We start from the raw sequence: 13,846 nt of genomic DNA, 5'->3' as shown, positions 1-13,846 counted from the left end.
CTCTGCCCAACACACCTCTGCCCTACTGGAAACACAACCCATGTAAACCCCACTCCCATAAGCAACACTTCATCTTAAACAAAACACTACCAACAGCAGACAAAAGACATTAAAAATTAGGGTTTTTTACCAAAAGGCAGTAGAATGCTGTTAATATCAGGTTGTATTTAGGTGTAAAAGTCAAAAGCTCACCTGCCAGTTGCCATCTATAAGCATTACTAATACCAATCCTACGTCTGCAACATTTATTTTACATCAGTGGCTTAATGATGTTGGTCTTCTGCTTTTCAAGGAGTCAGCTCAGCACCTACTTTGCTTTTAAAAATAACAGGCAATTCAGTTGTGCAGCATTTTCATTAAACCGGGCTGCAGTGTGATGATATGAGAATGACAAGGAGAAGAAATATAAAAAATGTTTAATACAATAATAATAAGAAACCTTTAAATTTTTTTTTTCCCCTCTGTGAACACGAAGTTTGTAGCTATGGAAACTACTTATGAGAAGGCTAAAAAAATGTCAGCAAATATAGTCAGAGAATGATCTGGATATATGAAAGTCCTAACAATGCTGGAGAACCAGAGACACAGGGTGAAAGAAAAGTGTAAATTGAAGATGACAACACTTGTGCATCTGACAACACGTTCTCCTTCGACAGGCCAAATTCATTTTTATTGCCATGGCACTAAAGTCAATGAATTGCAACTGGAATGAGTTTGACACTTTATATTGCTTTTGATAAAACCATTACAAAAAGTGTATTTCAGCCTTTAAAGAAGTATTTTAAAAGCATATTCCCTGCCACCAATGAACTGCATGTGCAGATTGGCCAAGACAGTCAGTATTATGTCAAGATAGTCAACAGCACATCTCCTGCACATTCTGCTCCTTAGCCATTCACCCTGCCAAGGTGGGCAGTTGGGGTCCCTTCAGTTTTAAGATCCCACACTCATGTCCTCAGCACAGGTTGGTGAGGGCCCTTCTGAGCCTTTCAAAGGCTTTCAGAAATTCACTCTGAGTTTTCCAGCTACTTCCCTTATCATTTTGCATATTAGAGTCTTGATGCTGTGACCATGGGGAGAGCAGACAAGAGAAAGACCTGTCTGTTTATTTCAACCTGCATTTTTGTATGGGAGTCATGATCCCAGTTAAAAACACTGCTCCGTGTTTTTGTTAGTGAGGGCAGTGCAGGGTTTACCTGGACTAACACACTAGCTGGGAATGGCTCCAAGGACATGCTATGGTCTGTCAGGTCAATGTGCAAATGAAATCAGATTTATTCAGTGCACGGAGCTTCCCTTGGTGCTGTTTCAGTCCAGATTGTTAATTGAGAGACCTTACATGGATTCCATGCTGAGGTTTGTACAGAAAACACAAGGAAGAAAACCTGAAGTCGATTTCTGAGCTGTCTGCTGTACTGGGCAAAGAATAAATCAACATCAGCAAATGCTCAGGAAATTTATATTGTGTAGGAAATATCCTGCTAAAGTGTGCCCATAGAAAACGGTGGCAATTTAGCTTAAATTAATTAGGTTAAAAGAATTAATAGCTTACAAAAGTGGGCAAATGTCAGTCTTTTAACCATCTTTGACTGGCTGTTTTAACCACCCTTTAACAACCACCAAGGCTCCTGCTCCTGCCTATGCCCTTCCCTCTTTGGGGGTTGCCCATGTGCAGAGTTTCAGCCTACAACTATGTGTGGTTAACACAGTTTTGATCTGTCACACGGGGGAAATACCAATAAAAGGCATCACAACAAGGTGTTAAAGAGTACAAGCAGAGCTGAGCTAATCACAGTGAAAGGCATTTCTAGCTGGGTTTTAAGCTGATAAAAGAGAGGATGAGTCCCCTTCACACTGGAGAGAACAACTTGTCCAAGGAGGGCAGCTGTCCTCAGCCTGGCTTTCTCTGCTCAGGAAAAGGTCAGGCTTTCAACCAAATCTTACAGCCAAGTAATTCTGCTCTTGCTCCCTGATGATACCCACCTGACTTTACAGGGCAGCTCTGCTCCTCATCCCTGTGGGAAGCATCTTCCCTTTTGTGATAATTCACTTTCACATCTTCATGTGTAAATGAGAGCTTGATAAGCCACCCAAGATACATATTTGCAATGAACCACCATTTCTCATTTAAGCTCCGTAAGTCCTGCATCAGAAACAGAAATCTGGACTGGCCACTGTTTTGGGAGAAGTCCAGGCTAGCTAAAAAAATACAAGACTTCTCATGTGCCAACTGCTTTACTACTAAAAAATTGGGTTAAAAAAAAAAAAAGTAATCTAAGAAAAATACAAAAATACTAGCAAAGATCATAAACTGAAGTTGCAAAATTTGGAGGCGGAGCTGCAGCAATGTGATCAGTGACCGTGAGATATTGTTTGCCCTCACCAGCTTTGCTGACCTGGACTATTTATTTCCCTGCCCTCCCTCCCAGCTCAGCACGGGGCTGGCCGCAAACCCTCTCTGGCTCAGCCCTCCTACTGACACGTGTCTGTCACTCAGACCTTGCAGGGCTCTCTTGCTGCTCGCCACTGCTGATCCTCTGATGGCCAGGCTGCAGGAGCACTCCCCTCAGCTATTCCTGACAAGGTCTCACTGACATGGAGAGCAGCAGCTTTGCCAGAGGAGCTCCTGGCATGGGAAGCTGGCTCATCTCTGGAGACGTCACCCTGCCACCACAGCAAAGGGTTTAAGGTGCTCATTCACCACCTCCTCTTCATACAACCCTTGCAACTCCCAGGAAGGCAAATTTACCTAACTTATTATTAATTAAGAAAAGCAAAGCAGTTGCAGCGTAAATCTCATTGCTCCTTTTCCCAAAGCAAGAGGTCCATAAACATGTGCATGTGCCTGTATCCCTGCCCAGGATCCTGCCTCTAACACCAGGCAGGAGAAGACACCTCCCTCGTACAAGCCCTCTGTCCAAACTCCAAAGTGAACAGTGCAGAATGCACTCAGAGTGTCAAAATCAGTATAAAATGACAAATGGGGTATTTAGGAACAACTCATTGTAGGAAGACTACAATGCATAGTTCAACAAGACTTTTAAAAAACCCAAAATGGTCTGGTTTAAGGTCTTATCCATATAACAAGCTTCAAAACATGACCGGGCTGTAACATGCACTTTATAACCCCCTACTGACTGAGTAGACATTAACCTACACTGACAGAAAATATTTGCAGCCATTTGGAGACAGAGTTTAATACTGAATTTTCTTTCACCTTCTAACTCAAATATCCACAGCCAAAGCTACAGCCAAGAGAAGGCTCATCACTCCTGAAAACACATCCTGGCTGGCAAATACAATTTTCCTGGATTTAGTCAAGTTTCTGCCATCCACTCAAAGCTTTACAACATCTTAACATATCTCTAACCTCAGCTTATCCCCTCGTGGGTAAGTGTGAACACTCCTGCTCAGCACAGCTCAAACAACTACAAACAACCACACACTTCCCCATTTTTAATCTTTCCATGTGCCTTACCTTGGCTTCTACCTTTAAAATACAGTTTAACAGGAAGAAAACCTCTCAGGCTATATGGAAAGGAAAAAGGGGAAATAAATAAAAATGAAGACAATTTTACAGGTCCTACTTCAGCTAAACCTTTCAGGGCCTTCAACGAGAAGATAATCTTTCTGTGATTATGGCCAAACCCTCTCGTTGCTTGGCAACACATAATTAAGGAATATGTTTTCAGATCCGCTTTGCAAGCTGGCCATTATCAGATGAAATTACTGGAGCAACAAATGTCATCCTCATGCAAATGAGATGGTCGTGGGCAAAAGAAGAAAAAAAGGAAAAAAAGAGGGTTGAGTAGCAAGAAAGAACTCAACAGCACAGAAATGCTGCTGGCTGCCTCTTGCTGTGTACCAGTAATTCTGGTGAAGAGGAGGGATAATTTCAAGATTTTTAGAGAATGGGGTTTGCAGTTGATAAATAAGAGCCAGGGAAGGAGGGATCTGTTTCCCATGGTGGAGGAGATTGCTCCCAATCCCTGTGCTCTGAAGGTCCTTCAGCCCAGAGCTGTCGCTGCGTCGGCATCGACCGCTCAATCAGACACAGCGCAAATAAATGAACATATTTGTGTTCCCCACATTATGCCAGTTCGTCTTCTTAGCTGCATTTATTTAAAAATACTGCCTGGATGTACTACTTTAGCATCTGATCCATGTCAACACAGAACATGTTGCCTAATATTGAAGCATTTTTTAGAAATCAATACATTACAACAGCTACATAAAGGACTCATAAGCGTGAAAGGACCGGCATTTACTTCCTAGCTGTGTAATTATGGTATGGCAGGGAAAGGGGTGTGCCAAGTGTCTGCATTTTGACAACTTTATCATTTCCACTCACAAAATCATTCTTTATTTAGATTCCTGTGGAATGGCATCACCAGTTTGGCACTGTCTCGATGCCTATAAATGGTATCCCTCTTATTAAGGCTTTGTGTGTGTGTGCTGGTACGGCAAATTGTTCGGGAATCATCTGCATGGGAGTTCATCTGCGCTGCCCAGGGAGAAAACTCCCTGCTCATAGAGTCATTACCAGCAAAAAAACATTCCAAGGGGTGTCTTTCCACATTTTTTTCAAACAGGTCAAGGCACAAATAAATGGATTTGATGAATTCCCTTGTATTTCTCCGGGTGGTTTTGGGGGTTAGTTTCTACCAGGCTCTGAGTGCCACATCTCCAAAGTGGAGGAGCAGATCCTGCTCAGATTGTTCAGTTTTTCATCCGAGCAGCCAAGAGCCGGAGCATTTCTAGAAAGGGAAGGCAAGTCTAGGAGCCACCATTCATTTTTATTGTTCCAGTGCTTAATGACAGGCTTTTAGTTTTAAGCACAGCCCTATTACTTTAACAGCTCTATCGCTTCACTTACAGGCATCTCGAGAAGGAAATCAAGGGGTTTATTTTGTATGCTTGATAAAACAGCAAATTAATAATAAGAAGCAAAGCCTTAGGTAATGACCAAAGGTAAGTCGATTCTCGAATAACACCATTAACTATCTGATGAATTTAGTCAAAACAATGCTAACCATTTCCTCACAGGGACACATTTGTGCCTGATAACAGCGGTAAAAAGTCAATCTGCAGCAAACCCTCTAGTCCTAATTGCTCAGCCAGCACAGTGTCTAATCTCCTGTTCTCGACAAACAACAGGAACGGCAAGATTAACCCTGGAAGCACTATCTGAGATACCGCTCATGTTTAACTGAAGTTGGCTAAACAAATAAAATATTTGGAATTTAACCACTGTGCAAGAATCAGCCTCTTTAGCTCTGAATGGCCAGCACAGCCAGGCAAAGAAATCCCCTTCACCTCATTTCCTACGTAGGACAGTGTCTAATATTTAGGCATGAACCCCCATGATATTTGACTGTGGGTTTTTTGAGGGGTAAAACAAGCAACAACAAGGTGGTTCTAAACTACTCTATGGACTAAGCCTTCAGTAATTACTTGGTTCAGGCGACGCCATGGTGGAGACGATGACGGGGGGCCCTGTGCGCCTGCTGAGCTTCGGGTACGGGGAGAGCTGGGCAGGGAAGGCGGGTCCGGTGGGTGCCAGGCTGCTGTCCCCTGCTGTCCCCGGCCGGCGGAGGAGCTGGGGGCTGCTGTGGGGGCTGGGTGCCGGTGACGCCACCGCTGTCCGCTCCCTCTTCATCAGCTCCATGGGCACGGTGTAGGTGGTGGGGTACGCCGTCTTGGGGCTGGCGTGCGGGTTGGCCGCCGTCATGGGCACGCCGACCGGAGCGGAGTAGGCAGAGGCGGGACGCGGGTGCGTGCTGCAAGGCAGGGGGGTGTTGTATCCCGAACCGGGGAGGAAGTGCGGCCCCTGAGGAGGCCCCGCTGGGGCTGGGTAGGTGGTGGTCTCCAGCAGGTGTTGGGTTGGGGCGCTGGATGGCCGGCGGTGTATCTCTACACCTCTTGGGGACAGCGGCTGCAGCGGTGGCGGGTGCTGCGAGGTGCCAGGGCCATCCACGGTGGGCACCCCGTATTCTGCCGGGAGCTCGCTGCGGTGGCTGAAGCTGTTGGAGCGGGTCCTGGGGCGCAGTGGCCCGCTCCTGCGCTCCTGTCTCTGCAGCTGCATCTCTGCCTTGTAGTTGTGGGCGATGCGGGACAGCACGCGGGCCTGCCCCAGGTTGGGTGCCACCGACTTGATGTCGTTCTCCTCCATCATGGCCAGCAGGTTTGGGGAGTCGAAGCCTTGCTGCAGCAGGGCAGCAAAGGTGCTCTCAGAGACGCCCTCCGCACGCAGCAGCGCCACAAACTCGGGGTCAAAGCTCCTCTTGCCCTCTGGCCCAGGAAAGGCGGGTGGCACCGGTGGGTGGGAAGGCGTCGCCACCGCCGCCTCGTAGCTGTCGTAGGGACCCTTGGCGCCGGTGCTCTCCCTGCCTGGCCCGTAGCTGCTGCTGGTGCTGGTGGTGGGATCCACCACCAGGCAGGTGGGGACGGCTTGCCTGGCTGCTGCTGCCACCTCGGGAGCCCGCTCTGCCCCATCGCTGTAACCTGGCCTGCTGGGGAAAGCGGGTGGCTCTGCCGCGTAGCGCGGGCCGGGGGGCTCCGTGCCGTACCACGCTGGGGACACATCTCTGCCACGCAGCCGCTGCCCATCCAGGGCCAGCTTGGGGTCTCTGTAGAGGCGGGTGGCATCGGGTGGGGCAGGTGGGCGTGCGGCGCTCTGGTCCCAGGACAGCCGGCTGCCAGGCGCCCCATAGCTCGCCAGCGGCCTGCCCGCCACGTGCTCGCGGTAGAGTCGAGGGTCCTTGGGTGACCTCGCCGACAGCGACGGGTCGCTGTAGTAATCCTGGGGTGGCAGAGAGCCCCGGCCTGCCATGGGCGCCGGCCGGTCACAGTAAGCGAAGTCGGGGACAGAGCCCTTCCTCAGGGGCCCCGGTGCGAAGGTGGCATCCTGGTACGGGTACGCCTCTTGCTTCAGCTCCGCACCGCCCTGCAAGATGATATCATTTGCCCGCGGTGGCTCATACCAGCCGCCCTCACCGCCATAGGTCAGGGAGCTCCTCCGGCCTGGCGGCCTCTGGTACTCGAAGGCATTCTCGCTCTCCCAGTTCCCCTCATACCAGCCCGCAGCGTCCCAGCTCTGCGAGCGGCCGATGTTGGGGTGCTTGCTGGGGATGGGCATCACCTCGAGGCCGCTTGCTCCCGCTGGCACGAAGAAGAGGAGGTGCCTTCCTTCTCAGTGCTTCTCCGGCACGCATCCAAACCGGGCCGTGCTGCGCCTGAGCCCTCCCGGGACTTCAGAAACCAGAGGTTTTGTCTTTCCAAGTGTCACCTGAATTATTAATCCTGGGTAACCTTAGCAGGCAGAGCATGCGGCGGCCGGCGGAGGGGCTGCCCCTGGCCGTGCGCTGCAGCCACAGCGCGGGAGAGCGGCCGCGCTCAGCCCAGATGCTTTATCCTGTGCCGCTGGGGACGGCGAGCGCACATGGACAACTGGCCGAGCAGTGTGTGGGGATTAGGAGCTAAATAAAACCACTAAAGCCCTCGCTCCATGTGACATCATTTTAGCCCGATGAAATCTCACGCACTGACCCAGCCAGCAACCTCAATGCAATTTTTCCCCCAGGGAATGATGATTTTTTTTTTTTGCTTGTTTGTTTTTAACTTGTTTTTTTTTTTTTTAGCATGTGTTTCCTCTGTTTTGGTTGTCTCCCCCCTCACGTGCTGGGGGAGGCTGTCCCGGCACCCAGCGGGGATGGGCAGCGGGATCACGGAACGTGCGCGGATCCGCTCGGCCCCACACAGGCGCATGTAAAAATAAAAAAGAAAGCTTCAGTGTCAGCTCAATCTTAATCCAACCTGATGAAATGCTAATCCACTGCACACAGCTAAGGACAAATTAAATGGGAGCCAGCAGACAGGCCTAAAAAAGGCCAGTGTAAGATACTTGGGAATACAAGAACAGTCAGAAATTAGTTAGGTATCTGTTTAGCACTTTATGAATATTATAATTTGCGTTGGAAATTACTTTTTTTTGTAGTTTCAAATTAGCCACGCTAACTAGGCTCCAGAAAGATTTTTTATAATATTACCATAATACGCAAATCCTTTCATCATCCCAGGGCAGAAAATTGTGGAGGTGTAATCTGGAATGTATAATTTTAAGACCCTAGCACAGGTCATGGAGAAGGAGGGGAGGATGAAAGGATCTAAAGCCTGGCCTAACAAAGCAAAAAGGAATAGTAGAATTTTGCCCATTATCTCCAGCTTCCTTTGGAAAAAGTACATGTTTATGAAATAGGAAAACACTCAGAAACATCACAAAAAACTCAGTTCGTACTGAGCAGTATTTCAACATTCATGTGGATTAAGCTTTTTTTACACTTGGAGTAGGCAAAGGGATTTAGATGGAATCACAGCACAGAAAATTCTTATTTGGGAATGTAATAAAAATTTCCATATAGAGTCATTGTTTTCAGAGGAGATATTAAAATGGCTCCCCAAAACATGTAGCCCAGATTATGACAGGCTGCTCATGCTCAAATATTCCTTTTCAAAGAAGGAATAGCTCAACTGCTCCTAATTTTGCTGACCACTGCTACAGAGGCAACATTTTATTTTTTGAATTAAAAAAGTCAGATGGAAACAATTTTGCTTTTCTCTGCTACAACAACAGCTTTCTTCCCCTCCAATACACCCCCTTCCAGGACAGACCCACCGAAAGGAGGAACAGTCACCTTCCCTGGCCTGTTTGCAAGACAGCTTGAGCATTTTTCCTGGCTAATCCACAATAAATGTTTCGTGCACAAGCCATCACATGATGGACTATTGTGCTATTATGATAGCTAAATCACTAATACAGTCTAATGCTTAAACTTGCCTATCATACTAATACCTCTGGGCTATATTTCTGACCCAAATACTGACAGGATCTTTGAGTAATCCCTAAATTTCTTTATTGCAGTAAATATTACAAATCCTCTTCAAACATTCTCTCCTCCAATTCCATCCTCAAGAATCACGATCTTGAAAATTATGCTGGATATTACACTGACATGCAAAACATGCGGCCTAAAATATTATTTATGCAATTCTCAGAGAATATCTGATTGGCATTATACTGAATTAACTAACAAACTTCAGACACACTGGAAAATTTCTTCTTTTGTGAGAGTCAAGACGGGAAGACACATTTGTGGCTTACAAATAAAGCAGAGAGTATTTTAACCAACAAAAACATTTTATTACAACAACATTTTGCTAAAGAATAAAATGTATTCCCAACTGGATACTGTGAGATTGATGCCATTTGCTTCAAAGCAGCAGAAGAAATCTACCAAAAATGTATATGACAAAATAATGAAATCCTGGTCTATAGATCAAGGGCATCTTGCACCATTGTCTTCTAAGAAATTACTAACAAACAGTCACCATGTAAAGCCCTGGTTGACAATGGAAAAAAAACATGCCATAGAGAAATGAAATTTCAAAAATGCTGATTTTCAACAACTGCAAGGGAAGCCAGAAGGGAGCTTGAAGCATTCACTACCTCTGAAAAAACCAAGAGCTTTAACAATAGAAACCTCACCCAAACCAACACATCTGTGAGTGGTGGCCATGCCTGGCCCAGGGCACACATGGGTGACAGCAACACATGGAAAGGCACCTCCAAACCCCCTCAATCCCACACACAGGAGCACATCTGGGCTCTGGAAACCACCCTGGCATCAGCCTGCCCTCACAGGCTTGGGCAGGAGATGTGCTCTTCTTCCTGCTCTTCACGGGGCCAGGAAACCCAAACTGGGCGCTGCCACTGGAACACTCATGCATATGGAAGGTTCACTCCGTAAGTGCTGACCTCAATGGAACAAACAGAACATTCCTGCGCTCCAAGCCAAGCAGAGGAGCAGGGGCTGCAGGATTTGCACATCTCCCTGCAGCCAAGGGCCAAATGTCCTCTCTGGAGGGCTCTGCTGGCCCCAGTTTTTGTTGACCAAGAGCTGTATGCAGTGGGGAAGATGTGGCCAGGAGCTGTGGAGCTGGGCTGCCTCCTGTGCCACCAGGGCAGCAAAGGAAATGTTACACCCCCAGTGAACCCAGGAATGAATAAGAAATTATCAGAATGAAATATTTATGGATAGGCAGGAAGGGTTTTCTCTTTTTCTGTTTTATGCAGTCTTAATAGCAGCCCCCTTGTAAATTCAAGCAGCATGGGCAGCAGGGCAATGAGGTGATTGTCCCCCTCTGCTCCACTGGTGAGACCCCACCTGCAGAGTTGTGTCCAGCTCTGGGGACTGAAACATAAGAAGCACATGGAGCTGCTGGAGCGAGCCCAGAGGAGGCCACAAAGATGACTTGAGGGCTGAAGCATCTCTGCTAAGGGGAAATGCTGAGAGAACTGGGCTTGTTCACTCTGGAGCAGCTTTGGGATCATCTTATCACAGATTTTCAGTACCTTAAGAGGTCCTCCAGGAGAGCTGGAGAGGGATTTTGTTGAAGGGCGTGGACTGATAGGACATGCGGGAATGGCTTCCCACTGCTGAAGGGCAGGGTTAGATGGATACTGGAAGGAATTCTTCCCTGTAAGAGTGGTGAGATCCTGGCAGAGGTTTCCCAGAGAGGCTGGGGCTGCCCCTGGATCCCTGGAAGTGTCCAAGGCCAGGTTGGACAGGGCTTGGAGCAGCCTGGGACAGTGGAAGGTGTCCCTGACCATGGCAGGGGGTGGAACTAAATGAGCTGTAAGGTCCCTTCCAACCCAAACCATTGTGTGAGTCTGTGAAATTCTATGAAATGATTCTGTTCCTATTTCTGCATCCAGACCCAAGCAGAATGGCCAGGAGAAGATACAGAGGCCCAACCTGATCCCATTGTGTTTCTTGGGAGTACAGGAGGCACCAGCACCCACATCCTCAACATGAGGGGGAGACAAGGACTGTGGAACAGACAGAAAAATTATTCTCCCTTCATCTTTTAATTCTAGAGGTATTTTGGGAAAGGAAAAAAAAACCCCACACACACAGAAGGAAGAAAAAAAAGCTGATCAAGAGATTAAATGCTCTGGTATTTCAGACCACGTGAAAAATGCAGTGTTTTGAATAATACCCTGATTTTCAGTTTCGCATTGATCTATTCATGGTCACAAATATCTGGTTACAATACAATTTGGCCACAATATTTGGTTACAATACAATGACCACAGAAGTCTGCTCTGAAAAAAGGTGATGACAGAGCAGAAGAAAGGTGGGCCCATTGTTGAGACACTGCATTCAAAACCAAGAGCAAGAAATCTGAGCCTGGAACCCTCTTGCAGTGGATGTGAAACAAGCACTGCTACAAAGTGCTGTTCTCTTCCCATGGGGAAAGTGTTTTACACCTAAAACCCAGGGTAGGAAATCAGCATGCTAAATCTGCAACACAACTGTGTAAACAACATTTTTTGGAATCTCTAGCACTGACTCAGGAGAGGTTGGCTGCAAAATTTCATTCATATTGATATAAAACATTTCATTACCTATTCTGAAAGCACATTGCTGGAAAAATTATTCCATGCAGCAAAATAATACAGATTGGGATTAGTTTTGCTTCTTACTATTGTAAAATATATTTCAATTACAAATTTAAATCCTGTTTATATTAGGGGAAAAATATTTTTAATGTAGATTAAGATGTTGATGTTTTCTCCCCAGTTATTTTCTTCTGGGAGAGAGTGGAACAGAAACAGTGTGCCAAATGTAATTTCTGGCAAAAACTGTAAGATGCAGCAGTCTGGGAAAGCTATTTCTCTTTCAAAGGCAAAGGAATCCTAGCCCTGGTAGTGAAAAATCCACTGGAGAACAAATACATCTCTTGTTAATGGAGAGAGCAGGTATCAGGACACTCAGCCTTTATACCTCGCTTTGCCACTGTCAGAGAGTAAATTGCTTAATTTCTTACTTGCTGATTCCCCTTCCATCAAGAGGGATATAATAATATACACCTCTCACACTCGGATGGTGTTAAGATTAATCAGTGTTTGTCATATGTTTTCAGGTGACAAGGTACAAAGCCACTGGGAGGATAAATGCTCCTGCCCTCCCTGCCTGGGCTTTCAAGGACTGCGTGTGATTGTGCCTAATGACCCCCAAAGCTCAGGAAGCCTCTCCTGAGCATCCTCCTCCCATGTTCAGCTTGCAGGATGCCAGGGGAGCAGAAATGAGCTGCTCTGCACTGTGGTGTACCATGGATGCTGTGGAGAAGAAAAGGAATGGGATGCAGTATGAGTAATGCACACACACACGCATGCATGCACAGCAATTGAAAAGAAACAAAATTAAAAAGAAAAATGAGAGAGGAAAAGCAGCAAGAAAATGTTCCAAAGCCTTTGAAACTACTCCATTTGCTAAAATTTGGCTCTGCGAAATCTCCCTCACAGTGGCAATAAGCACTCTGCCTAGATGGACTTTTTAACAGTCTCCTGAAATTAAGGGAGCACAAAGAGAAAATTAGCAGGATTGTGCTGGAATCATTTTCAATAATCAAAGGAGCAGCACAGCATCTGAAAGCACTCAGAGCTTGAAGCCCTGCCACATGCTTTTACCAATTTCCAAACCAAAAGCATCGATGCTTTGTAACTCCAACAAAACGCTCCCAAACACCAACTCGGTGCCGCACAACAAAACACTCTGAAGATCAGCCGGTTATTAAACAATCACTGCCTCATGGAACTCTGCATTTCGATGACTTTGAAGCAAAAAAACCAAAAGCTTATGTACATTTCTACCCCTCAGTGCTGGGATAGAATGTGCCATGAGCTGCCCTGAAATGTGACACACAAACCATGACTGGGACTGGTCGCCATCCTCAGCAGTGACACACAACTGGACTCAGGCACATAGGAAATAAAAGGTCAATGTGGGACCCCAACAAATGCACAGCAAAGAACCTCCCATGCCAAAGCCAGCAGAGGTTTCCCCTCTGAGCTGATGACACCGTATTGCAGTGCCCTTCTGAGTCATTCCCCAAGAACTCCCCCAAAACCGCACAAGCCCAGGTGAGCAGAGAGGATATGAGGCCTTTTCCACTCCCACCAGCCAGAGCCATGCTGAGAAAGAGCATTTCATGAAAAGAAATGAGTGACCTTTCCCTTTATCCCTGTGGAGCTGCCTCTCCACTGCTGTTCTGTGCTAATTTCTGGATGGAAGGGGTTGGATGTGGGAGATGTGCTCCTTCCCAGCCTCATGGCCAGCCAGCAATGCCTGCAATCACTGCCACACAACACCTTTCCATGGATATCCCCTTTCACAGGTGGGTGCCTTACCCCAATGTTCCCCATGATAAGAGGGAATAGCTGGAGCTATGTCAGGGGAGGTTTAGGCTGGGTATCAGGAAAAGGCTCTTCCCCAGAGGGTGGTGGGCACTGAACAGGGAATGGTCACAGCCCCAGGGATGCCAGAGCTCCAGGAGTGCTCTCAGGGATGCCCAGGATGGGTTGTTGGGGTGTCTGTGCAGGGCCAGGAGCTGGACTGATGATTCCTGTGGGTCCCTTCCAGCTCAGGACATTCTGTGAATTATCTTCTGTTTATTTCAGAATGAGGTATGTGCCAGAAGCACCCCACTGGGCATGTGGTAACTCATCACCTCATGTTCTGCTCCCCAGCAAAGCCTTGGAGGTTGCCCTGAGAAATTGTACATATCCCATCCCTGGAAGTGTCCAAGGCCAGGCTGGATGGGGCTGGAGCAGCCTGGGGTAGTGGAAGGTGTCCCTGCCCATGGCAGGGGATGGAACTAAATGATCTTTAAGGTCCCTTCTAACCTAAACCATTCCATGATTTGCCATCCAGGAAGAAAATCAAACTGCAGGTAACAAATGCAGGAAGGCAGAAACCATCTAAAACACACGTGCAGCTAAAAA

At 47.2% G+C, this 13,846-nt stretch overlaps 1 protein-coding gene across 3 annotated transcripts in view; it reads right to left on the bottom strand.

Moving 5' to 3' along the window:
- CTBP2 (C-terminal binding protein 2) overlaps window positions 1-13,846 on the bottom strand; it is a 132,123-nt gene that overhangs the window by 32,812 nt on the left and 85,465 nt on the right. The window contains exons 1-2 of one of the 3 annotated variants that reach the window (XM_064717481.1): window positions 5,987-7,138; window positions 5,455-5,953 (exon numbers count right to left, since the gene is read on the bottom strand). The exons of 1 other annotated variant lie outside the window; for it this stretch is intronic. In XM_064717481.1, the coding sequence (XP_064573551.1) occupies window positions 5,455-5,953; window positions 5,987-7,138 (1,651 nt within the window). Of the gene's footprint in view, window positions 1-5,454; window positions 7,139-13,846 lie in introns of those variants that run through there. One more of the 3 variants, XM_064717480.1, reaches the window with a different exon arrangement.

This window comes from Zonotrichia leucophrys, chromosome 6 (assembly GCF_028769735.1).
Source record: "Zonotrichia leucophrys gambelii isolate GWCS_2022_RI chromosome 6, RI_Zleu_2.0, whole genome shotgun sequence".
In the NCBI taxonomy this organism is placed as follows: Eukaryota; Metazoa; Chordata; class Aves; order Passeriformes; family Passerellidae; genus Zonotrichia; species Zonotrichia leucophrys.
Note: the sequence above shows the minus strand (reverse complement) of the source record. Positions and strands in the feature narration are given on the sequence as shown.